This window comes from Gamsiella multidivaricata (assembly GCF_025024155.1).
Source record: "Gamsiella multidivaricata strain RSA 2152 chromosome Unknown BC939scaffold_22, whole genome shotgun sequence".
NCBI classification, from domain to species: domain Eukaryota; kingdom Fungi; phylum Mortierellomycota; class Mortierellomycetes; order Mortierellales; family Mortierellaceae; genus Gamsiella; species Gamsiella multidivaricata.
In genome coordinates this window covers 291,778-316,302 of record NW_026251730.1, presented here as the reverse complement: position 1 = coordinate 316,302, position 24,525 = coordinate 291,778, and the positions used below count along the sequence as shown (strand labels likewise).

Genomic DNA, 24,525 nt, shown 5'->3' with positions numbered 1-24,525 from the left:
ATCGGCCCGCCATGAGTACCAGCCCAGACACGGACCCCGGTCGCTGCAAGGCCATTGCTATCTCGACTGGCCAGAGATGCACACGCCGTGGTAAACTCGACGGATATTGCACAGAGAAGCACAAGCAGCAAGCGGACTCGACTAATGGACTCTGGGGTCTCCACCGTCAGCCCGGTGCTTCGCCCTTCACGGATTCAGAGGGTGAGACCCAGCCGACGCCTGCAGACATGACCAAAAAATCCAAGACAAACAAAGCTCTGAAGGCCCTCGGGATCAAGAAGTCGGCGGTCGCAGATAATCAACCTGCTCCTGCTTCTGCTCCTGCCCCTGTCCCTGTGCCCACCCCGCTCTCTGCAAGCACGCCTTCCCCCACAGGCTCCTCATCCAAGGTATCCAAGGCATCATCGTCCAAGACATCAAAGACGACAACGTCCGCGAAGAAGGTGCCTGCGACCAGAAAGAAGGCGGCGACAAAGACGACAAAGGCCAAGAAACAAGTCGAGTCGTCCGAGGAATTTGAACCGGATTCAGACGATGATTACCAACCATCCGATAGCGGTGGTTACAGTGACAGCGACTCGGACGACGACGACGACGATGATGATGACGAGGACGACACGGATGAGGATTTGGATGAGCTGTCTGGAAAGATGGCCTCAGTCAGGATCAAGCCCGATGACCCAGCGCTGCCTCCCAGGCCCAGTAACCGTCCACTGGGTGCCAAGCTCAAGCGCACCAAGTCCAAGATCGTCAACACCACAGCTGTCCTTGCACCGCCCAAGAACAAGACAAAGGCGAGCTCAAAGACCGGTCGCCCCACAGGCGGATTCTGGGTGGCTGCTCCGGCGCCGGTCAAGATCCCAGAGTCGACCCTCAAGATCCTGTCCTCGGTCAGGGACAAGCTGACACATCAGGACAGCAGCAGCAGCGACCTCGTATCGCCTGTCCAGTCTAGCAATGGTGAGAAGAAACATTCGAGTCTCTTCAAGTACCGTGCTCGTATGCAGAGCTTCCTCTTCCGCGACGAGGATGAGTCTGATCAGGATTCGAAGAAGACTGGAGTGAGGAGTATGTTCAAGTCGCTCTTCCACAAGATCAAGAAGAGCGACTCAGATATTCAGGAGAAGCCGCTGCCAGAGCTTCCATCAAAGTCGTCGAACGAGCATAGGCCGTCGGTGGACAGTGCGGACTCGGTGACGAAGGACATCAGTGAGCTGTCTTTGAAGGATTCACCGGACGAGGCCCCGAACCAGTGTCATGGATTCAACTCGAACGGACATCGGTGCAAGCGCAAGGTCAAGCTGGACAGACCTATTGAGAAGGGCGAGGTGCTGATGTGTCATGACCATGAGGTCAATGAGGACGACGAGGTCGTTGTTCACATCGAGGGCAAGGGAGGAGTCATGCTCCAATGGCTGGATTTATCCTGTAAGTTGGGGGGAGATCTATTCACAGTAGGCCATCGTCTAATTGCGAGAGTTTTTTTTATTTTTTATTAACCACTGTTGTTCTATTTGAATAATAGCCTGGGTCAACCCTAATCTCCCGGATTATGTTCAGAACAAGCTACGAAAGGCTATGGAGAGGCCTGTCTCAGATACGGACAAGCCGGGTTACATCTATGCTTACCAACTGCTTGAGAGTATGTGTTTCGACTGCCGACTGCCATCGTTCCAGCTATTATTCCTGTAGGCATTGTGTTCGTTCGCCTGATAACTAACCGGCCATGCAATCCTTTCTTCTTTTTTTTTTTTTTTATTCTTTATTCGCCTCCACAGCTCGTGTCACGGACTCTCACACATTGTTCAAAGTGGGCCGTACCGACAACGTGTTCCGGCGTATGAGTGAATGGTCCGACAAATGTGGGTCCCCACCTCGACTGATCGAGGTCTTCCCCGAGCAAGGGTCCCTAGCACCCAAGGATGAGAACGATTTGTCAGAGACGGTGATGATGGTTGCGGGCGATAATGAGGTGACGGGTCTGCGATGCCGTTACGCGCACCGGGTGGAGAGATTGATCCATATTGAGTTGAAGCCCTATCATGACAAGGACCATATCTGCGCATGCAAAACCAACCATCGCGAGTGGTTCAAGGTACCCCATCAGCCTGGGTTGAGTGAATCGAAGCAGATGAAGCAGGCGTGGGGACAGGTGCGGAGGGTGATTGTACACTGGATGGCTTACATGGAACATGTCTATGGTCCTGGATAAGGGGAAGGAGTACCAACGGGTTGTGTGTGTTTTTTTACTTATTGTCGGTGTGGAGATTCAATGCGATGGCCCGCATTTTCTGTAGAGAAAAAAATAAAGTAGTAGCGTTTTCGAAAAAAAAAAAAAAAAAAAAAAAAAAAAAAAAAGAACTTGCAAGATAGTGGCTCAAGGGACGGACGACTTGGGGACGAATACACTGACCAGAAGATAGGTCTGAGTTTCCTCCATCTTTAATGAATGTCAATCGCGTGAAGTTACATTCAAAGACAGAACGCGATATCGAGTGATCTTTGGATGCAGTTTATGTTGAGAGCTCGCATATTGCTGATACGGGGATTAAGCAGGGGGCATCTAGCTGTAGCTAGGGGAGTTCGAGCTTTTTTGTGGTGCGGATGTGAGGCCCATGCTTGGAAATAACGCTTGCTTTCAGTTCCAGTTTAGCAAGGTGCCGGTGGCCCTTGAAATCGACAGCGTATCAAAACTGGGGGGGCGAGGGCCTTTGACCCGGTTCTTGGAAAAACTCGAGCGCAGGGGGGAGGGATCGTCCGCAGATACAAAGCGACTGATGAGTCTGATCTCGGGGAGATGGAGTAGATTGCTTGGGGGTTGTGAGAAGTGTCCATGCTTGGGCTGTGAAGAGTTGGAGTGAGAGAGAAGAGAGAACGGAGGGATGCGATAGAAAAAGCGCGGGAGTATATTCAACAGAGGAAAGAGATGGTTGCTGAAGAGGAGGATGCATCGTCATAAACCGCGTTCAACGGGTCTATTTAAGGTTAGGCGTTTTACGACAGGCGCAAATCGACTACAAGATACCGTTAGAAGTGCTGTGGGGTGGGGCCTCTTCATTTTCAAGGACAGCCGCTGAATCGAAATTTGGATCATTAAAGTACGTATTACTCTTCCCTCTACAAACCAATGTTCGCCGTTTGTCAATACAACCTCTAGTTCAAAGGGCCTTGAGCTTCAACGTTTTCTACATACAGTCGCGACTAGATGTCCCGCACTATATCGTCTTGATCACGCACACGACGGCACTTCAGCATTACGCTTCAGTATTACGCTTCGTCTCAACACTCCATTGTACTCTGTCAACCATTGCTTGAACTCGCAAGACGTCGGTGCCATCAGTATACAGGAGTTGGACGCTCAATAAAGTGGCAGGCCAGGAACACGTATTATTTGCGTCAGTTTGATCTTACCGATCGGGAGTCCTGCGAGATTTCGAGTTGCTTTTGAAGTCACCTAGTATCCGTGATCATCGATGAAAGAAGATCGCGAAAGCATTCAAGGACTTTCAGGACCACCGTCAAGAAAAGTTTTGGGCTGAACGCGCTCTCGAGGCGAACACTGAGCTGATCGTTAGACATGCTGGAGTTATTAGTTTAGACGAAAGGAAAATAGCACGCAACGTAGCCATTGACACGCTCAGTCTGAATCACTCCTACAACAATACTCGTGGACGTCTCAGCCCTCGCGCCTGCTGTACTATGCCAAGACGTTCTCCTCTCGAACGCGTATCGTAGTGGTCAGCATAGAGTGCGGAGCGAATACCTGGTGTATACGTTTGGGTTCTGTATCACGCGACGGACTTGAAGATGGGCCATAGGGATACGCAGGATCCGTGTAAAATGATTCACTGGCTAATAGACTGCAATAGAGTATTATGTGTTTTTTTTGTAGGGATGAAGATCTCGTTTTCTCACCTTAGTTAGACGGACCGAAAAAGACAGCGATTGATGATGTCACTGGGCAAAATGAATAGAGTATGCCCCCGGTCTGCGTCCGTACTCACCCCTGACAAGCTCCAAGGACTGGCTGGGCAAATGAAACTTTCACGACGGTACCCTGCAATCCAACCGATTATTTTTTTTAAAACAAGATGGAATGTGAAATATGAAGATGGAATGTGAAATATGGGGTGACTCATGGTAAACGGACGGGCGGAGACTGGCCCCTCTTCTCAATCGAATCGTCTTTTTTTTTATGTGCCCACGGACTCATCGGACGCAGGTACAGCCACAAAAGTTGGCACGAGCCAACAGAAGACGGTAAAAATAAAAATAAGCTTTTGTCCTTTGCTTACGACTGCACTTCACTTTACTTTACTTTACTTTACTCTGCAGGCATGCGTGAGCCATCCCGTCCCTTTTATTTGAGAGTTTAGCTCGACTTCAAGTCGGTACGGCACCGTGTCTGTGCCAGCTGAAAGCGTCCACCGACTCATCCTGTTGAACATCACGCCATCACCGGGCCACAAAGTGGAGAAGCCCTGTTCCATTCTTCGTTGTCACTCCGCCCAAACGGGATGGAGGACTGATGCGCATCATCCGTCCGCCTGTTCCTGGCTCATCCTCTCTCTGTCTTTCCTCTTCTCTTCCGACTATTCCGATGGGTCAGAAACAAGACAAAAAGTGAGCGCCCTTTCCTTCCCATTGTTGTGCTATAGTGCGGAGACGCAAAAACGAAACGCGATGGATTTACGTAGTATTATCCCTCGGGCCAGGACCATATATGTATTCTCTTTTATTGCGAAATATCCAGAAACTACCTGCAAGAAAAAACGAAATAAATCCTGCTCTTGCATCGTGAATGTCTACTATCTTCTCAAAGGAGAGCTAGAAAGTGCAGAAGTGAACCAGGGCGGGAAAAAGGGATGGGACATGTATGGTCCTAGCCCTCGGATAATAAGCTTGAGTCTTCATGTTATTCGAATCTGTCAGCTAAAACGATGTAATTATCTAGTCGAGGCTCCGGCCCCCAAACGACCTGATATCGAACGCTCTGACCCTGTCACCTCGGCTTCCAAATCACACATATCCCGAACGAAGTATACGCTTCTCGATAAGGTGCAGAATACCATGCAGAGCGATAGCAAAACTCAGATACCTTTCATGTCGCTCTCGCAAAAATGTTGAATATAAAGTCGCCAATATACTTAAAAAGAAAGACAAGATCCGTCAAGCAGCGGGGACACTGCCGCCTGTGGCAACAAGAACAATTGTACACAACAGGTCAAGACCAATGGCGGTTGTGGAAGAGGCTGTTTACACCTGGTATAAACACCAGGAATCCTTAGGTATGGAAGCTCATGCAGTTGCTCGCTTCTGATAGCACATTCCCTCATCCATATACTTTGATAGGCATCAACGAATCTGACTATTGCCTGAAAGGAACTGCTGTGGTGATGTGGATCCTCGTGAAAGATTTCTCTCGTCCTGAACATAAGCCAGAGCCGATTACCTTTTCAAATAATTGACTCCAAAAGTTCAAGAGACAGAGAGCGCTCAGGAGCTACATCGGCCATGGCGAAAGCGGATCGGTCAACGTGGATCTCTATCAGACTCAAGTTGAACAGATCCACATGGCGCTCAAGGACTTTGGCCCTGATAACATCTATAATTGCAATGAGACGGGTCTCTTTCTGAAGGCTCCGTCCAACAAACCCTTGTTACCGGTCCAATTCGTGGCAAGAAGGCCACTCAGGTTGCTCGAGTGTCGGTGTTGTTATGCAGTAATGCCGCGGACGCAGACAAACGCAACCTTTATGTCCTTTGTAAGTAACGGCCATATTTGCTGGTTTATATTAATAAAAATGAAGTATACGCCAGATATCTTCATCTTGGTCCGTCCCTGGAATACATCCCCATTACAAATACTACTAACTAACTATCAGATTATTACACGGTAAATATACCATGTCTATTGTGCATATATAACATGATGTACAGAATGTTAGCTATTAGTGCATGCTTTATTGGACAAGATACTGCACTCGTAATTGCATCACATTCATCTCAAGCAAGCGAAGAGACAGCCGCAGAGTCGACCGGCTGTGCTGGCTGTACAGCGGGAGAATCTGTAACGAGGAAGGTATCCACTGTGTCGCGGCTTGACGGCAACTTGAGTTTAGATGCCACGGACGCCATGCTGATAAGCTTCCTGCTGGCCTCGCGGAAACTCGAAGGTGGAATCGGCTTGCCCACAGCGCCGCGCTGCTCTAATAGCCGCATATTTATCCTGTTCAAGCCCTGTGCGTTTTGGATAGAGGCATTCGACACAACAAGTGCGCCTTGCATCGAACTCCACTGTAGACGCACCTGAAGGTGACCTTCCTCTTCTGTGACCCGCCACAAGCGAACAGACATATCTTCACAGCCGGTTACGAAATAGGAGCCATTGGGGGTCGTGCTCCAGGCGATACATGTGACTACTCCATGGAAACCTTCGACAAGAGCCAAACAGTGACCCGAATTCACATCCCACAGCCACACCGTCTTGTCATCACTGCAGGAGGCAATCTGCTGGCCACTGGGCGAATAGGCCACGCTAGTGACGGAGTCAGTATGGCCACTTAGGATGGGACCGGGTACGCCGGTTTGAGCGTCCCACAGCCGCACTGTATTGTCGCCACTGCAGGAGGCAATCTGCTGGCCGCTGGGCGAATACGCCACGCTATTGACACCGTCGGTATGGTCGCTTAGGATGAGGCTGGGTGCGCCGGTTTGCGCGTCCCACAGCCGGACCGTCTTGTCGGTACTGCAGGAGGCAATTTGCTGACCGCTGGGCGAATACGCCACGCTATTGACACCGTTGGTATGGCCGCATAGGATGGGACCGGGTGCGCCGGTTTGAGCGTCCCACAGCCGCACCGTGTTGTCGGTACTGCAGGAGGCAATCTGCTGGCCGCTGGGCGAATACGCCACGCTAGTGACGGAGGCAGTATGACCGCTTAGGATGGGACCGGGTGCGCCGGTTTGCGCGTCCCACAGCCGTACCGTCTTGTCCCAGCTGCAGGAAGAAATCTGCTGGCCGTTGGGCGAATACGCCACGCCCCATACGGATTCGGTATGACCGCTTAGGATGGAACCGGGTGCGCCGGTTTGTGCGTCCCACAGCCGCACCGTATTGTCGCCACTGCAGGAGACAATCTGCCGGCCGCTGGGCGAATACGCCACGCTGGGGACGAAGTCAGTATGGCCACTTAGGATGGGGCCGGGTGCGCCGGTTTGTGCATCCCACAGCCGCACTGTATTGTCGTAGCTGCAGGAAGCAACCTGCTGGCCGCTGGGTGAGTATACCACGCCTAATATGGATCCGGTATGGCCGGTTAGGATGAGACCGGGTGCGCCGGTTTGCGCATCCCACAGCCGCACCGTGCCATCGACACTGCAGGAGGCAATCTGCTGGCCGTTGGGTGAATACGCCACGCCCAATACAGATTCGATATGGCCGGTTAGGATGAGACCGGGTGCGCCGGTTTGAGCGTCCCACAGTCGCACCGTGTTGTCGGTACTGCAGGAGGCAATCTGCTGGCCGCTGGGCGAATACGCCACGCCCCATACGGATTCGGTATGGCCGCTTAGGATTGGACCGGATGCGCCGGTTTGAGCGTCCCACAGCCGCACCGTGCCATCGACACTGCAGGAGGCAATCTGTTGGCCGTTGGGCGAATATGCCACGCCCAATACAGATTCGATATGGCCGGTTAGGATGAGACCTGGTGCGCCGGTTTGCGCGTCCCACAGCCGCACCGTGACATCGACACTGCAGGAGGCAATCTGTTGGCCGTTGGGCGAATATGCCACGCTCCATACCCAACCGGTATGGCCGCTTAGGATGGAACCAGGTGCGCCAGTTTGAGCGTCCCACAGCCGCGCCGTCTCGTCGACACTGCAGGAGGCAATCTGCTGGCCGTTGGGCGAATACGCCACGCTGTTAACATCGCCAGTATGGCTGGTCAGGATGAGATCGGGTGCGCCGGTTTGCGCGTCCCACAGTCGCACCGTCTTGTCGGCACTGCAGGAAGCAAACCGCTGGCCGCTGGGCGAATACGCCACGCCCCATACGGATTTGGTATGACCGCTTAAGATGGAGCCGGGTGCGCCGGTTTGCGCGTCCCACAGCCGCACCGTCTTGTCGTCACTGCAGGAAGCAATCTGCTGGCCGCTGGGCGAATATTTCACGCCCCATACGGATTTGATATGGCCGCTTAGGATGGGGCCAGGTGCGCCGGTTTGAGCGTCCCACAGCCGTACTGTATTGTCGTAACTGCAGGAGGCAATCTGTTGACCGCTGGGCGAATACGCCACGCCACCTACGGCGTCAGTATGGCCGGTTAGGATGAGACCGGGTGCGCCGGTTTGCGCGTCCCACAGCCGCACCGTGTCGTCGACACTGCAGGAGACAACCTGCTTGCCGTTGGGCGAATACGCCACATCTAATACGTACTCGGTATGGCCGGTTAGGATGAGATCGAGTGCGCCGGTTTGAGCGTCCCACATCCGCACTGTCTTGTCCCAGCTGCAGGAAGAAATCTGCTGGCCGCTGGGTGAATATACCACGCCCAATACGGGTTCGGTATGGCCGATTAGGATGAGACCGGGTGCGCCGGTTTGCGCGTCCCACAGCCGTACCGTGTTGTCGTCACCGCAGGAGGCAATCTGTTGGCCACTGGGCGAATACGCCACGCCCCATATGTGTTCGGTATGGCCGCTTAAGATGGGGCCGGGTGCACCGGTTTGCGCGTCCCACAGTCGCACCGTCTTGTCGGTACTGCAGGAGGCAATCTGTTGGCCTCCGGGTGAGTATACCGCGCTCCTGACTATGCCAGTATGGCCACGCAAGGTGTGGGTTTTTGTCCAAGTCATGGTGTCATACACGCTGATCGTGCCATCGTCGACGCCCACGGCACAGGTATTCCCATCCGGCGAATATGCGCAGGATTGTACTCCGTCATTTTCTTTAAGATACGGCCATTCGCCAAACTGCACGCCTGCCATTTGCGCGTTGCTCAAATTAGCCTGACGCAGCCAAATACCGCGAAGATTGGCCTTTCTCAAGTCCGCCCCTTGTAGTTGAGCAGAATCGAATTCGCCATAGCTCAGATCCGCCCCTGGAATCTGGATGCCCTTCAGATCCGCTCCATTAAACCGCATCCCAGCCCTGACCAATATCGTGACCGCATTCGCCGCTGCCTTGCGTGCCTCTTTATCCGTTTTCGAGTATTCAATCATCGCGAGCAGCTGTTGCTTGAAGACAGGTTCCTGATGGACACGCTCCGCTAGAAATTGCAGAATAGATGGCTCGCTCACGAAGCTTCTCCACGTCAATGGATGGTCAACCAGAGTCTGCTGAATGCCGATGGATTCTTCCTCAGCTACCACTCGATCTTCAAAGCTGAACATGGAACTGGCGCTTCCACGACGAGCTGGAGTGGGTATCCGATCCAGGACCTTCTTGGCCTCTTGCGGTTCAAATACTGCGCGGGATATGCAGTATTCCAGCAGTGATTTATGGATAAACCGGTACTGATTGCCGTTGCGGGTCAGAGGACAGGCTTCCAGCAGGAGCTGGTTCTCATCTTCTCGGGAAAAAAACTGTTCTTTCCATGTCTCTCTGTCTCGTTTGTGCGAATAGGCCACCATCGGATTGCCTGCCTGATGTTTGTAGATTGCACTCGCCAAACCCTTGAGAAATTCCATGCCGTTTTGAGTAAAGCCTTCGTCGTTAAGCCTCTCAAAGCCCGCTCTTGCTTGAGGGCTCAAGTCTTTGTTCCCAAGCCGCTTCTTGCCGCGCTCCAGCCACTGCTCTACGAACTGGTCATATAATGCCACTCTAGTGACCCGGACGGCCGAGATGTCTTGTCCTGGATCCACCATGCGCGGCAGTACCTCCAAGGACAGCGTCAACATAAAAGGGTTCTTGACCAGGTCCTGCAGATTGGGAATCTTATCAAGTGCCTGCAGATAGTCCGTTGCCTGCCAGAGCGGTTCCTTCGTAGCCACATATTTCTTGATGTAATCTTGGACTTGGCCCACTGAGAACGGTGCAATGACCGCTTCTTGAAACAATGCTGGCTCCGCTTGGTGATTGCGATCTGCTGGCTGGAACCGATACCGATAATCGAGGCCAAGGTACTCACTGCGACAGCTAATGACCATCTGAGCTCTCCATTCTCCCGGCTGATTCAGTCGGTTACTCATGTACAAGTTGTGGGTCTGCTGGCTCTCATCATACCCGTCGCAGATCAAGATGAATCTGCGATAGCCCTTCAACTCTCTGATCTGGGGCTCGGTGAACTCTGCCTTCCGTAGTTGTTTGGCGATCAGATCCTGCTCTGGTTTGTCGATTGCAGCCAAGTTGATGAAAAGAGGAATTCTGCCTTCCTTTTTCTTGTAAGCGTCCCATAAGTCGCACTCGAGCGCCCGGTTAAAAGTCGACTTTCCTGCGCCAGAATCACCTAGCAGCAACATCACTTTCTGATTACTGCCCAGGAACTCCTTGACCTTGTCCATCAATGGAAACAGCGTATCATCGGAAGCCTGTAGACTAGCCTTGGCCTGAGGGGGAATATAGACAGCGTCGCTTCGCTCCTTGAGGCGTCGCTCTTTCAGTTGACGCAAGTCAGCTTCAATGTCAGGTTTATTCTGAACGCGATCGAGCAGGGATGGAGATGCCAGCATGGGTACAGAGAAAGCCAATGGGTACTGACGCTGAGGCTTCTCTCGGTAAGCTTGATAAAGGCCTTGCTTCCTGGTATCCCCATCCGTACCCAGCTCTTGCAGCAGGGCTTCGGCAGCTATGGTACGTAACATATTGATTATGTTGGAGTGTGGTAGATAGGGTTAGATATGGAGGTAGAGATCTCGGTAGTCAATCGCAAGAGATCGCACCTCAACTGTCCTTCGTCCTCACATACACTGCAATGCGCTCCCTGGCGTGGAAGCCAGCTGCTCAAGTATATTGAGGATCCGCTGCTTGACGATGGCTTGCTGGCCCCATTCCGCATCATTCTTGTACAGCTCGCCTAGGAAGTCTACAGCGCTCCAGCGGGTGGTAGGATCCCAGTCCGGATTCGCGGCTATTTCCCCAAGTCGTTGGCACACTCCCCATTGAAAAGCGAGATCACGACGGTGAGGTGCTTCACAGATCAGCTTCTTGACTTTGGCGAGCTGGCCGTCTCGAAGCAAACTATCGATACCACGTAATGCTGGATACCATGTGCGCTTCTTAGCAAAGCTGAGGCCTTCTTTGAGACAGTCGAGAAAGTCCTGCCCGCTCTCTACCAGAGCCTTGGCGCCGTCGTATCCGATTTTAGCGACCTGGTAGACCTCGACCAAGCCGTCTTGAAGATGTCCTAGTCCATCGATAAAGCCATTCACATCTAGACCCTTGACCGCGCTCACGACCCCTGAAATGCCCTTGACCACTGTCCGTGCGCGTCTTAGCGTGGCCTGCAAAGGTGACTCATCGTCCGGGACGTACTGCAGTGCTTGGAAGGCGTAGGCGGCTTGATACACCAGATATGGGTCAGGACTGCCCTTCAGTCCGTTCAAATAGTCAGAGAGGGGCTCATGCAGCTGTTCCCGGTTCAGGTCCTTGACATGGCAATCAGCCATCGCATCCAAAACGTGTGACACCGCCAGTGTCAATTTATAAACATGCTGGGTCGATTGCTGGTGGGTGTCCTTCAAGCGTGTGCTGAGAACCTGCAGTATCTTGACCAAATCATCGGCGTCAAGGTATTCCGGTGAAGCGCGCTGCATCAACTGCGCCAGTCCTTCAAGTAGATGGAGCTCCAGCAAAGTGGCTTGATTGATGCCGTCGATAAAGTTCATAAGTAGCTTTCTGAATAGGTCTTGATCGAGTACAGGCGCCAAGCAGGCCACTTCAGCGACAATGGGGGGCGATTTGATCACGTCGTTGATGAATGCCTTTGTCAAGTCCGCCGCCAACGTGCGTAGTCGTTCCTGCTCGTCTTCATCGTTCGCTTTAGCTTGCGACCAGGCCCGTTCGGCTTCGTCGAGAAGTTCCAGAGACAGTGATGCAGAGGGCAACAAGCTGAGGCAGTACGCGAGCTGAGAGGCACTAGCGAGACGTGCGCCCGCATTCGGCAAGGCATACTTGGTCCTAGCCGGAATCACGTCCCGGTCAAAAATCCCTGAAGGAATCTGTGCAATGTCGCTGTGATGAGAGTCACTCGAACCTGAAGGAGATGAGAAGCGAGGCGTGACTGAAAGAGAGACAGGGGAAGCTAGTGCGCGATGGATGGAGCTGGTCTTGTTGCTGCCGGGCCGAGAAGAGGCGGGTGATCGTTGGTCAACATCCTGGACATGTCCCCATTTCGCTGCCTTCTTATAGCTGGTTTGTGCCATTGCGCCATACCCCAAGCTGTCCAGCAGTTTTCCATGCTCGAGATAAGCATTAGCGATTCCATCACGCAAGGTTTGATCTGCGCCCGACTGTGGAGAGGCCAGAGCCTTTTTTGCAGCTCTTTTCGCCCGAGATAATGCGGCTTCTGCATCGCTGCAAAACTTTAGAGAAATTTCTGGATCATTTGTTTTGCGCGCATTTTCCAATAGGGTATTAGCAATCTCCAGCTCCTTTTGTGGTGAGAGAATGCTTCCTGATGATGAAAAAGTACTGTCAAACATGTTACTTCTCTATGGTATTACAGAGTAGATGGTGGCGATGTTAATGACGTTGACTTCAATTAATATACTTGTGCGAGTAATTTGCGTACTCACCGACAGCAACTGGCACGAAATAGGACACAATGAGCTGAGAGATTGTAGATGTGGTGGCAGTAGGCCGGTCTATCCTCAAACAAATCGATTAGTATCCATAGCGGCTGCCTGAACTTTATCATGTGTAGTTACTCTGCGCAAGTGATGACGCCTCACCTCGGAAGTATTTATTCAACTCTTGTGTCCTTTGACTGAATGCCGAGGTAGTCCAGAAGTTTTGATCTCTTTGTGTCTTCTAGCAACGGTACCAAATGCCTTTAATGAAGCATGACGGATTAATAACCATTACACACGCCTGTTGCCTACCCTCGAGTGACAAGAAACAATGCCTCACCTCAACACGAGTCTGTATCAGGATTCCTTTTACTGGCTGAGGAGATGGTCCGTCCTTGTGCAGTGTTCTCTACTCCAATCCTTTGTTCAAGAATGTCCGCGCACGAATAAGGTTGTCGAATGGAGTGATATTCGCTTCCTCTCGTCACTTCTAGGAGAGGTACCTGTTATGATGCAAGAAGTGGTTATTACCCATTGCACGCTCATGATTGTCCTTTCGACCGTCGCGCACCCTTATCCCAACTGTTCTAGCATTAGTATTCTTGGATCGATTTTAATGGTTCAGGCACAGGCAGGAAAGGGGTCTCCACAGATAAACAGTGTTTTTTGTTACCAGTAAGTCGCCGCCGGACTGTGATTATTGAGATTGAGCAGAGACGTATGAGAGACAGATAGGCGAGAAAAGATGAGAAAGAGAAAAGACAGTTCCTGATGGATTGAGGGAGGGTGTAGCTGGGAAGAAAGGAAAACGGAAAAGAGCGGAAAATGAGAATAAGGGTTTCGAGTAGGCTGGATCGAGTCTAGACACATCCATCGTTGTTGTATAAGCTAAGCAGACTCATGCTTTCAAGGTCCAAGGCTCCCTCGTTCTCGTGTAACGTGGAATTGGCTCTCATTGGATGTGCAATTTGCCATCGTACTCAAACAGCATTATTCCTTTCTCACTCTTTCTCGCCGCTCCCGCATCTCCCAGCGGATCTTAACAGCGCGCAGTATCACACCGTCCTGGCTCGCCTACGAGGACGCGCACAGGCTGCCTTAGACTCTGCTGCTCGGCGCAGAAAAGCACTTTTGCAAGACATCAACTCACAACGCGCACGTGCATCGCAAGCGATACATGCCCAGTACGGTACCCAGCAGGCACGGGAGCGCCGACGCCTGCGTAACAGCGAACGTCGACTACAGCGTCAACAACAACGAGAGTTGCGTCTACTGCCTCAACGCCAAACGTATCCATTGCTGCCTGTACACCAGCTGTCTGAGGAGGTGGGCACATTATATCCAGACAGAACCACAATTGGACCAGTCAGCTTATCACACGCTGAGGCAGTTGCTGTGTCACAGCTGCGAGAATCTCCTGTCGACAACACAGCACCGCGAGTCATCTCCTCCGATGGCTCTTTGATTAACACTGGTCAAGAAGACGTAGCCATGGCCTTTGGGGTCGTTGATCGATCGCAGCCCGTGGTCAGGTGTGTGCAGGGCCGCACAGACGGGTACGCTTCTTCAGCAAAAGCAGAACTCATGGGTCTCCTAGCTGCCATCCTATCTGCACCACCAGACCAAAACATTATTGTGGAGCTCGACAACCAAGCGGTCGTGCAACAATACCAGCAGCTTGTGCGTTCCCGTGCGGACACGTTACCTCGTAAGCGGTTCCGTAGTACGTACTCTGGACACTGGGCAGCACTACACAAGATTGTCCAGGATCGGTCTGGGTCGGTGGAGGTGAGGTGGGTCCGTGGGCACAGCACCAACACTGGCAACAATATTGCAGACACTGTGGCGACAGCCGCCGTCCGAGTCGAGTCAATGCCCTGGTCGGTTGATTTAAGCGAGCAGCAAGACATCCGCTTTTTTGCACATTGCCACGACCATCTTGTGGAACATGATCTGCGGCAGCTACTCAAGCAGCAGACGACAATCAGGCGTCATCAGGCCTGGACAACCCAACGTCGTGTCAAGAGAGCGATACCAGATCTTGCCGACGTGGAGTGGCGGTCCACCCTTGCCCATGTCCACGACAAGCGCTCTGTGCACACGTTCTTCAGCAGTGCTGCTGATACGTCCCAGAGGACACATCATATTAAGAAGCTGCATGGTATGCTGCCTACCCTGAATACCATGAAGGCTCGCCACCCGAGTCTATATCCTGACCGTGTCTGCTGCGTCTGCGATGTTCAGGACGAAGACAACCATCACCTGTGGACGTGCAGTGCTACTAGAGATGTCCACAAGGAGATCTGGCGCGAAGGGCTACAGCAGATTGATAAGTGGGGACGAGCTGCAACGACCGCATACAACAAGAACAGCAAGAAGCAGCAAGAGCGTGATAGGATCCGCGCTGGAGCCGCCGCTGCTGCACCGAAACCCATTCGATGGGTTTGTCCTAACAACGAGACCCACATCCGAGGTCTATCCTGTATCGCCGGGACCCGATCAATGCTCAAAGGCGACGAGTATTATGACCGCTCTCCGGATCTGACCTGGAGCATCAGCGATTTATGCCGTGGCATCACACCCATAAGCCTTATCAAGGAGTGGGGCAGTCTATTTACCTCGCCATCGTCGATTGCGCGCCAGGTCATTCACAAGTTCGTCGGCTTTATTGAGGAGAAAGCTACGGAGCTGATCTGGAAACCACGCTGCAAGGCCACCATTGCTCGAGAGCGAGAATGGGGGATCACAGCCAAGATAAAACGAACTCCATACAAGGGACCGAGAGGGGACTGGAGTGATGGGTATGGATATATTAGCGACGATGACCAATGTCCGTGTGGTGCATTACTCGCTGACCATGTAAACGGGAGCTGCCCTGGCCCCGTGCTTGACCCAGACGCAGCGGATCGGACGCTGCTGGATTGCCTGCAAGGGAGGAGGCGGTTGACAACTATGGAGGGGATGGGGAAGATACCCTTCTTGTAACAAGGTGTTTTCAGCTTTTAACACACTGATGAGGTGTGGCAATTGTTGCGCAGGCCCTAGGGGCAGGCCCGGGGAATGTGACCTGTCTTTTGGCGACTGTGGATCGGTTCCGCTTTGGTGGTGAGGACAGCGATAGTAGATCTTTGCTAGTTAGTCTGATAGATTCGCAGAGTCAATTGACTCGAGAGACAAGTTGTTATAAAAAAAAAAAAAAAAAAAGCTCCCGCATCTCCCAGCAATGGCAAGCCAGAATGTCCTGCAAGTCCAACAAGCCCAACAAGCCCAGTTCACCCAGCTCGCGCTTTTTTCTAAGCTATTCCTCATTCTGGTGCTATCAGCACCACTATCACCGCGAGTCTCGTATTACATATTACTAACAGTTCAACTATAGGCTATAGGATTAGAACTGAAAAGGAGCACACTAAAAAGTTTGCAATAGAGGTCGCCAACGTCTTCAACACTAGTCAACGCCATCCACTCCCATCAACACCGCCACAAAAGCATGCTGAACTGCTGCCCTATGGCTTACTTACACCCTCCAAGAAGAATAAGAGGGGGAGATTCGATGAGGGTGATGAGAGTGATGATGAGTAGTGCAAGAGAAGGAAGCTGCTTAGCCTATGATATATACTTGCTGTACCAATGTGTTTAATAAGGGCACAGCATCTAGCTATTTCACCTACCATTCATGTCACAAAGCTTGTAGCATGGCGGGAACCATCGTATATTATCAGGGATAGCTACTTTGAGTCCCTTCACTATACTGACTCCACTGACTCCAAAGATAGCTTTTCTTAGAAGGATATCCGAAGGTGTTCCTAGGACTTTCCGCAGTCATTTTTAGCCTCCACGGACGCGTTTCCTAGCTAGGCAGACTTCAACACCCCTTGAATAAAGACCATTATCAGTTATGGACCACCGCGGCCCTTTTCTATTGCATTGATGTTTGAGCCAAAAAAAACCCCCCAATAATAACAGCTTGGGAACACTAGCGCTAGGCTATCACTACGAGTCTCAGCGCTGGCCCGGTGTCACGCCTATCGAGAAGAGAAAAAGAGTTGTGTAAGAGAAGTAAAGGATAATGGCACACTACCGACCAAACTGTACCTTAAGTAAAACGCCTCCAGAAGAGCTCAAGGCTCCTGTGGATCGCAGTATTTTGCCAAAAGAGTATTAGAGTGCGACCCTTCTACTCAGTGATATGGGGTTTGATCTTGCACGAAAGAAGAATCATTTCAACGACAAACATCTTCAATGCCTTTGAATAGGTCGAATCCCTGGAATGAGTTTGGTCACTCTCTGGGCATGACACGCTGTTCAGGGACGTCCCACTGCAGTACAAGCTATCTTTTGTTGTTGTCGCCCTCTCCGCGGCCAGTTCTTTCCTTGAATGGACAGATGACAAATTGATAAAGAGGATTGACTGGGATGTCAGAACTCTATGGGTTACAGATATAATACTTTTTGCGCCACCAACTTTTCTCAAGCGCACCCGACAACACATTTTGAATACATCGAGTTTTATTATGCTAATGCAGTCCTTCGACCTGCATCCACGGCCTCTTTTCTTGCAGGACTGCCTTGCCTGCGTCAAGCGGCCATTCAAATGCAAAAACCACCAAGTAAATAAGCCTCGGCCAGTGATCAAGCATCCACTGTGCCACGTCGACACTCAGCTTGCAGCTTGTACACCGCCTCAAATTCAGGCCTCTAAGCTGTTTTAACTTGATTAAGTGGGTCAAATATCCCTTCTCCAAGTCCAGTAGATTGACCCCACTCGTTAGATTGCATTCCTTCAGCTGTGTCAATCTACCGATCTGTGAAAACATGTAGCCGATATATTGATCCGCCACGGATAGGTTCCCGGGTCGGTGATCGGGCTCGAGTCGCACTTCTTCGCTCAATTGAAGCCCTAGTCTCAACTCTGTTAGGCCAAGGCAGCTCCATTGAGTTTTGAATACGGTATCCATGCCTGGCCCTCCATCCTGCTTGTGTCCAAGCCAGACTGCGGCCATCAGCCTCTGTAGTCTCGGGAGACCCTCCATCATCCCGACAAAGAGCTGGATTCTCAACTCGCGCAGGCTCATCAGATCGAGGACTGTCATCGTCTGGGAGTGGTGTCGCGTCAGGGCCAGGGCAGACTGCTGTTCAAAAGGCAGGATGGATTCGACTGTAAAGGTGTGAAGACCATAGCCTCGGTAACCATGGTCACAGCCATTGTTGCGAATGGTCTCGTCGACTCTCTCTCCACTCCCCAAGGCACTGATCAACTCTGCAAACTGGCCCTCTGCTGCATCGAATCTCAAGACTGCGCCCAAGAGGGCATGCTTCAATAGTGGACATTTCCTTCTCCGGAGCACATCTATTATCTGCCCAAGAGTGTCCGGATGGTGTAGCCAGTCCACCTCAAGTCTCTCCAGCAACGGGCATCGCTCTAGAAGCGGTATAAGGATAGCGGACTCCTGGGACGCGAGCGAGACTCGAATCGAAAGACGGCGGATCCGTGTATCGAGCATCTGCTCCATGACACGCTTAGCAAGCAGACATTGTTTTCGGTCATCCCCTTGAGAGTATGGCTCTTTGACTACAGAGCTTCCGAGATCGAGATGCAGGGTTTCGATATGGGAGCAGCTGTCGATGATCCGCTGAATGACACCTACAGGCGTAATTTGGTAACACGTCAAGGCTAGACTCCTCAACCTCGGCAGGGAGTGAAGGGCATCGATCAATTGTGTCTGGATCTCTTCTCGGACGAGTGATAGGGTGAGCTTGAGGCGTTGGAGAGAAGGGGTACCGCCTATGACAAGTAGTACAATAGTGTCTTCGTGCACGTTGGCCTGTAATGTCCTGTGTTCTAGAGACTGTAGGTTGCGGAAGGGTCGCAGGGCCATTGAGGCGGAGCCAAGGTAGTATTGGAAGGCGACGATTGATTGGACATGATCTTGGTAGCGTGTTAGCGCGGAGAGGCCCTGGCCAGCGATGGAAGCTCGGTTGTTAAAGTTTACGGTGCGCCAGAGCGTGGGAGTGAACCAGGCCGACCAGGCCCTGCAGACCTGGACAGACCGTGCGAGGTCCTGTTTGGACAAGTACTGGGTGACCTCGTCCTTCAAGAGCGGGATGTCAAAGATTGAGAGATCCATGCGGAGGAGGATGATGAAGAAAGAGTGATGGAGAGGAGCATGCCCAGTGGTGCACACGTTGGCGAGACGCTGTTCAGGAACGGCCAATAGATGGAGCTGCGGGCATAGCCTGCCCTAAAATATACACACAAACCAAAAAGCACAACGCAGCTCGCACGCACCAGGACTCAAGGTCTCGTTTTCCTTTTTCTTTTTGCGAAGATGGTCCCTGAAGCGTTGGCGGTGATGTCACTGGAGCCTCCGTTCGACCTCTTTCTTCTGTTCCATCCATTTGATATATCGACGCTACTCTTACTTGAACATGACCAAGACCCTTCCTTCGTCTCAACGGCCGTGGAAAGGAACCACGACTGCGCCGTCGGTGACTCCCTACAAGGTTGGGGATTGCGCCCGGAGACACCTCAAAGGTGCACGGCGCCGACGAGCCGACGCCATCGCCTTCTTTCGACGTCAAAAGTATTCATCCAAACAACATGGCTCCGCCAGCAACGAATGGCTAGCGGCCATCAGTACTTCCAAGAAACTCCTTCAGGAATGGGAACGAACCAAGGATGAACGGAGGGAATTCTGGAGGCAGCTTAAAGAGCAAGAGGTATTTGCCCTTTGCTTTTGTTACGATGGAGATGGGTGAGGTGCACTGAAAGCAATCAGACCGGGGGAACAATTGTTGCTCATTAAGATCGGTCCAAATGTACTTTGTTGCTTTTGGCAAAAATAGGAGGTGCAAGAATCACAGGAGCAACTGGATGCGCTGGTCGTGGAGATGCGGAGGCTGCTCGGCGAGACAGGGGGGATGCTGACCGAAGTGAGCCAGCGGCTAGAGAGGCAGCGGCTGGAGAGGCGGCGAAATGCAGGAACATAATGAATTATTAGATCTTGTCATAACGCACTTCACTGCTTCGCCATATTTTTTTGGCGGGCGAAAGAACTTTCTCCGACCGTGAGCGTCGTCAAGACCGCTCATCATCGATAAGACATCGTCATTTCAGGACCTTGCTCGAGGAGGACTGATCCCCACTTGTGCAACTACCCCATCCGACCTCAGCTGCCGAGCAACTTGGACTATGGCCACAGCTGGACTTGTCTAAATAAAAAAAAAACTTCACTTTTTTTGCAAGCTGACTTTGTGGGCATATATATCTTTATTCCATACATGTTCCAGCATTCCAATGAACCTGACACGCATAAATCCTCAAATGCGCTTTGAGCTGTTTGCCCGATCACCCCTAGAACTTGCGTCTTCCACTGACAACTAATTTTTTTTTTTTCAAAAAAAGTAGTTTGCGTAAGAAAAGGGCATCCTCATAGTAGACCTCCACATTCGACGCGACCTTGTTGGATCGACAGCATTTGGCCCTTACCTTCGAACCACATCTTCCAGTCTCCCATGAGCTATATATCAAAGCGTATAAAGAAGGGAAAAAATAATAATAATTCAACCGAGTTAATATAACACAGCACTCCCTCCATGATCCCGTTGCAGAAAAAAAAAAAAAAGCCCAATATGTCCCATACCGAGTAGATTGGATGCTTAAATGTCGCGGGCTTGTTCCTCTCGAAAATAAAGTGGCCAACCCACGCGAGTCCATATCCTATTCCCAAGCAATCATATCAGCTCATGGACAGGACATGTCCATCCCAGTCGGTCTTGCATGTCGCAAGACAGTAAAAATCACAATTGGAGCTTCATGGTTCACGTTCACTTACCCTGCACAAGGGCCACCCACCAATATCTCGGCTGCTTGGTCAGGACGAGATACGTGAGAATCGCCACTACGTTCGTCGTCGCTATCATACCGCATACATGCATTCAAAAAAAACCCCCCATCTTTGAGTGGTTAATAAAAAAAAAAAAATCTGGCATAAAATAAAAACCTTCCATTCCAGCTGCATTTTACAAAAGAGGTGCAGGCGTCGGTTGATGGGGTTGCAATGCTCTGACAGATAGTAGGGGTAAAATTCCTCAAAGGACTTGTATCCGTCCACCTTATACGCCCGCTTGCTGTAGTTGTGGTTCGCGATCTCTTTGTTGATCTTCTGGACCGTCATTATGCCTTTCAAAAATACGTGGTTGAATAAGAGAGGAAGGAGGGAAGGAATGGAAAGAAAAAGCAATGGGATCAAGAATGACGAATGGGGGAAGGGAGGAGAATGAGGGTGAACCGAGCAGAGCCTCTCTCCCACACCCCACACAAGCGCACGAGTGCATGCGGCTCACATATCCGGGCCAAGGTCGGACGAATCAAGCTGCAGACCTCGAATACATCGATCGAACCAAAATCCGAAAGTGCTGTGGTACACATTGAGCACCTCGAGCATAGCCCGCTTGGCTTCGCATAATCTCTTTATTTCTTGCTTGAATACTGTACATGTCTGCAACGCAATAACAGCTGATGCAGCTCTGCTAATTACACCAGGCAAAGTCGCCTTAATTACAGGAGCCCTCCCCATCCTGTGAATGTCCACTGCTAGGATCTGGTTGAGCATCCCCCAGCAACAACGTCGCCGACTCATTGCTTTCCGAGCTCGCCACACTACTTGCGTCATCATCTCTATGCCGAGGGTGTCCGTATCTGTCAAGACTTGAGTAATTAGGCGGAGGTGCCGACATAGTGGACAATGAGATCTGCACTGGTGACGACGATCGATCCTGCACTGTGGCGCCATCGCCTCTTGCTCCTTGAAACGAATCCTCTCGTCTTAATGCGCCTGCTGACTGCACCCGCATCCTTGACGAACTCGACTGAAAAATTGGCCGTTGCGATGATGATGTCGGTGCCTGCAGATTGTTCGCAGACCCTGCTGCCTCCAATAGAATCGATCCCAATTCACTGCCATAAGCTGGTGGTGGGACTAGCGATCCACTGGCGGGCGCCAGTCCCCACTTCTTGACATTGGCCTCGACAAACACGAAACCAGACTGTCCAAAGTTGACATGCAGCACACAGGGACCCGTGGTGCCGACTGTCGGGAACAAGTTCATTCTGCCGAATCCCGTATATGCATCTTCAATCCTTTTGCCGTTTCGGGTAAAGAAGATGGTTCCGTTTCTAGGCCGGTAACCACAGCCGACGACATCGCCTTCAAAGTAGATGGGGCCGTAGGGGTATCCGCTCCAGAGCGAGTTGCAGTACTTTTGTCCGTTATGCGAAAAGTAGCCAACAGAGTGACGATTCCAACCTATCATCCAGCAATCCAAGGAGACCCATGTTAGCTCGCTTCAAGATAACAAAAATCCAATATATTGTTGAACAAAGCCTCCTAAACGCATAAAGACATGTGCATAGATAGATACCTGGGAGGCGAGTCGTCGGGTATGGTTTGGTGCTGACGCCAACGGAAATGGTAGTGTTGGGGCTCTTTTCAAACATTTTGACCTCCCAGTAGTAGACCTCCTGTTGTTTTGGGAGGGGCAGGTTCGTTTGCACGCACGCGGTCTGCTCAAAAAACGAGATTTCGGTCCTGTCATGAACGAAAAGATGTTGGTCGTATGAAGCCTCGAATTCCCATGCCGAGACGCCCTTTTCCTGAATTGAGAGATACTGTGAGAGCGAAATGTCGGTCGGGATACTGTTCGGTGGATGCACTATCTGGAAAGCTTCAGAGTGCAGTCGAGACAAAAGTCGCTCGTCAGTCGGAGTATAATTAAAAGAGAATATCGCTGTGCAGAGATATCCCACGTTGCACCATCCAGACAATTGATGATCCCCTTGCCCGCATGAAAGTTGATTCGCCACCGCTAAATCGACATACCTCGTGCAGCTTCATAAGCCTGACGCTCTGTATCTGGAAGTGCCGCCAACCTTGTCTCGGTCGCCTCCGGGTCGACTTCCCAATCGGGCACATGATGTGGGCCATATCCTCCTCGACTACGGCCACCTCGACCGCCGTCTCGACCACCACCGCCACCACCGCCACCATGACTGTGCCGACCATTCGACGACGAAGACGAGGATGCACCTGTAAGCCAACTGGTCTTTTGGCCACAGTATCGAATCACACCGATGATCATAATGATGAAAACTGCCGCAAGGATAAGGAGGATGCTCCAGAAAGGGTCCTCGTCCTCCCAATCGGGCGGCGGGATCGTGGGTTCGGGTTCGCCCGACGGAAACTGAGGAGGATAGCGCAGGGTTGTTGTGGGCAGAGCCACCTGCAGCGAGGACGATATTGAGGGTAGAAGAAAGGGCACTGCTGCCTTGGAAGACTTTGCAACGTTCTCGAAGGTTTGCTGTAGTCGATAGTCGTTGTCGTGTTGTTGCTGTTGTACCTGTGGGCTGTTGTTGTTATTGTCGGTGTTTGCCTCCTGAGGAGAGAGCGTTCCTGGCCACGTTGTGCCGCCTTTCTCGGGTGCGCTGTGCAGTTGCAGTTGTCCCTCGCTGCCTTGTCCAAGCGAACGTTTCCGTATCTGTCGTGCCTTGGAGGTAGACGAAGACCTTGGAGAGGAGAGAGAAGAAAGAACAGGAAGCCGCATCGTAGAAGAAAAGGAGGGGGGGGGAAGGGTAACGAGTATGATACTACTGCTACTACTGCTGCTGTTGTTGTTGTTGCTGCTGTTGCTGCTGTTGCTGCTGCTGACCAGTATCGCTAATGGTTGGTCAGGGCAAAGGACAGAGGGCACAGGGGCAGGATAGGGCCTAGTGGGGTCCGCGCTGGTCAAGTCGAGTGGAGCAAAGGGGACACAGAGGAGGGGGGAAACACGCAATAGACCGCAGGGATTACGCACAAGCACCGGAACAGCACGCGCTCGTTGATCCTTGTTGTTGTTATTGTTGTTGTTGCTGATTGTCTGTTCCTGCTGCTGTCCTTGTGGTTGAGACCGAATGATCCTCGTGTTTGAGAACAGGAACGACAAACACAAAAATAGGAGCCAGAGGAGGGTTGATTCAAGAAAGCAGCAATGGCGAATGAGGAATGAAAGATGGAAGAAGGAAGAAGGAAGAGACGAAAGGAGATGGCACCAATCGATGGCGATCCAAGAAAGAAGGACGAGAAAGGCGAAGGAGGGGGACTGGCTGGCGTCACCTCCATGGGGCAGAAGTAGTCCCATGTGGCATCCATATCCCGCCTGTTGGATGCTGCATACTTCGTGTCCAAAGTATTCAAACAATTCCAGTCCTCCCGCTGTGGAGCGTAGAGTATCAGCTCGCCCGAGCGCCCTTACCATGGAGGGCTTGTGGGCAATCGCAGGCGTGTCCTTGCGACTGTCCACAGATCCATCAGGGAGCACCTTCTGCCACGAGCACGCGCCTTGGTCCTGTAAGTGAGCCCTACATGCGATGAGCAAAGTAGTCTACGTGTTTCTCAACAGAACGGACATTGCGACTATCTGCTAATCCCCATAGACGATAACATGCCTGAGAGACATATGTGCGGTCTACAGGGCACTTGAATTGCAGTGGCATCATCGCTCTGTTTATTAAGTAGGGTCCATCCTATGGCGGATATCTATGGGAGGGATGTTCTAGTTCAAAAGCATGCTCAGCGAATGTCCACTTGCTGCCTTGGTCCCCTGCATCATCGCAAACACCTCATCGCGTCTACTCGGACTAGAGTATGAAATTGAAGAGTGCCCCTGCAACCGTGGATTGTCCTTTTCCTTCTCTGATCCTGTTGCGTTTGTAGAGCCCTCTCTAGTACCGTGGTGGCTCTCCGCACCAGCATCTGG

At 51.7% G+C, this 24,525-nt stretch overlaps 4 protein-coding genes across 4 annotated transcripts; 1 reads left to right on the top strand and 3 right to left on the bottom strand.

The window, feature by feature from the left end:
* Nucleotides 1–11: 11 nt before the first annotated feature.
* Nucleotides 12–2,212, top strand: BC939DRAFT_501888 (meiotically up-regulated gene 113-domain-containing protein; the record flags this gene model as incomplete). The annotated part of the gene is made up of 3 exons (XM_051560224.1): nucleotides 12–1,428; nucleotides 1,526–1,642; nucleotides 1,779–2,212. The coding sequence occupies 3 exons, from the start codon at nucleotides 12–14 to the stop codon at nucleotides 2,210–2,212; spliced, it is 1,968 nt and encodes a 655-aa protein (XP_051413705.1).
* A 15,207-nt stretch (nucleotides 2,213–17,419) lies between these two features.
* Nucleotides 17,420–19,967, bottom strand: BC939DRAFT_491854 (uncharacterized protein; the record flags this gene model as incomplete). Its single annotated transcript, XM_051559504.1, is given in 3 exon segments — nucleotides 17,420–17,432; nucleotides 17,443–18,971; nucleotides 19,553–19,967. The coding sequence occupies 3 exon segments, from the start codon at nucleotides 19,715–19,717 to the stop codon at nucleotides 17,420–17,422; spliced, it is 1,707 nt and encodes a 568-aa protein (XP_051413704.1). The 5' UTR covers nucleotides 19,718–19,967.
* An 8-nt stretch (nucleotides 19,968–19,975) lies between these two features.
* Nucleotides 19,976–21,104, bottom strand: BC939DRAFT_447206 (uncharacterized protein). The gene is made up of 5 exons (XM_051555060.1): nucleotides 20,756–21,104; nucleotides 20,565–20,645; nucleotides 20,373–20,449; nucleotides 20,219–20,249; nucleotides 19,976–20,109 (listed from the first exon to the last, which is right to left on the bottom strand). Exons 1-5 carry the CDS (start codon nucleotides 20,904–20,906, stop codon nucleotides 20,084–20,086), a joined length of 366 nt encoding a protein of 121 aa, XP_051413703.1. The 5' UTR covers nucleotides 20,907–21,104; the 3' UTR covers nucleotides 19,976–20,083.
* A 181-nt stretch (nucleotides 21,105–21,285) lies between these two features.
* On the bottom strand, nucleotides 21,286–22,468 carry BC939DRAFT_395564 (concanavalin A-like lectin/glucanase domain-containing protein; the record flags this gene model as incomplete). The annotated part of the gene is made up of 2 exons (XM_051552236.1): nucleotides 21,286–22,037; nucleotides 22,153–22,468. Coding segments are annotated over 2 exons (1,068 nt in total), but the record flags the coding sequence as incomplete, so codon positions are not given.
* Nucleotides 22,469–24,525: the final 2,057 nt, after the last annotated feature.

Coding starts and splice junctions, on each gene's coding strand:
- BC939DRAFT_447206 (XM_051555060.1), bottom strand. CDS start 20,906: ATGACGGTCCAGAAGATCAACAAAGAGATCGCGAACCACAACTACAGC. Junction 20,250..20,372: donor TTAAGCATCCAATCTACTCG/GTATGGGACATA, acceptor TTTGATATATAG/CTCATGGGAGACTGGAAGAT. Junction 20,110..20,218: donor CTGGAAGATGTGGTTCGAAG/GTAAGGGCCAAA, acceptor AAAAAAAATTAG/TTGTCAGTGGAAGACGCAAG.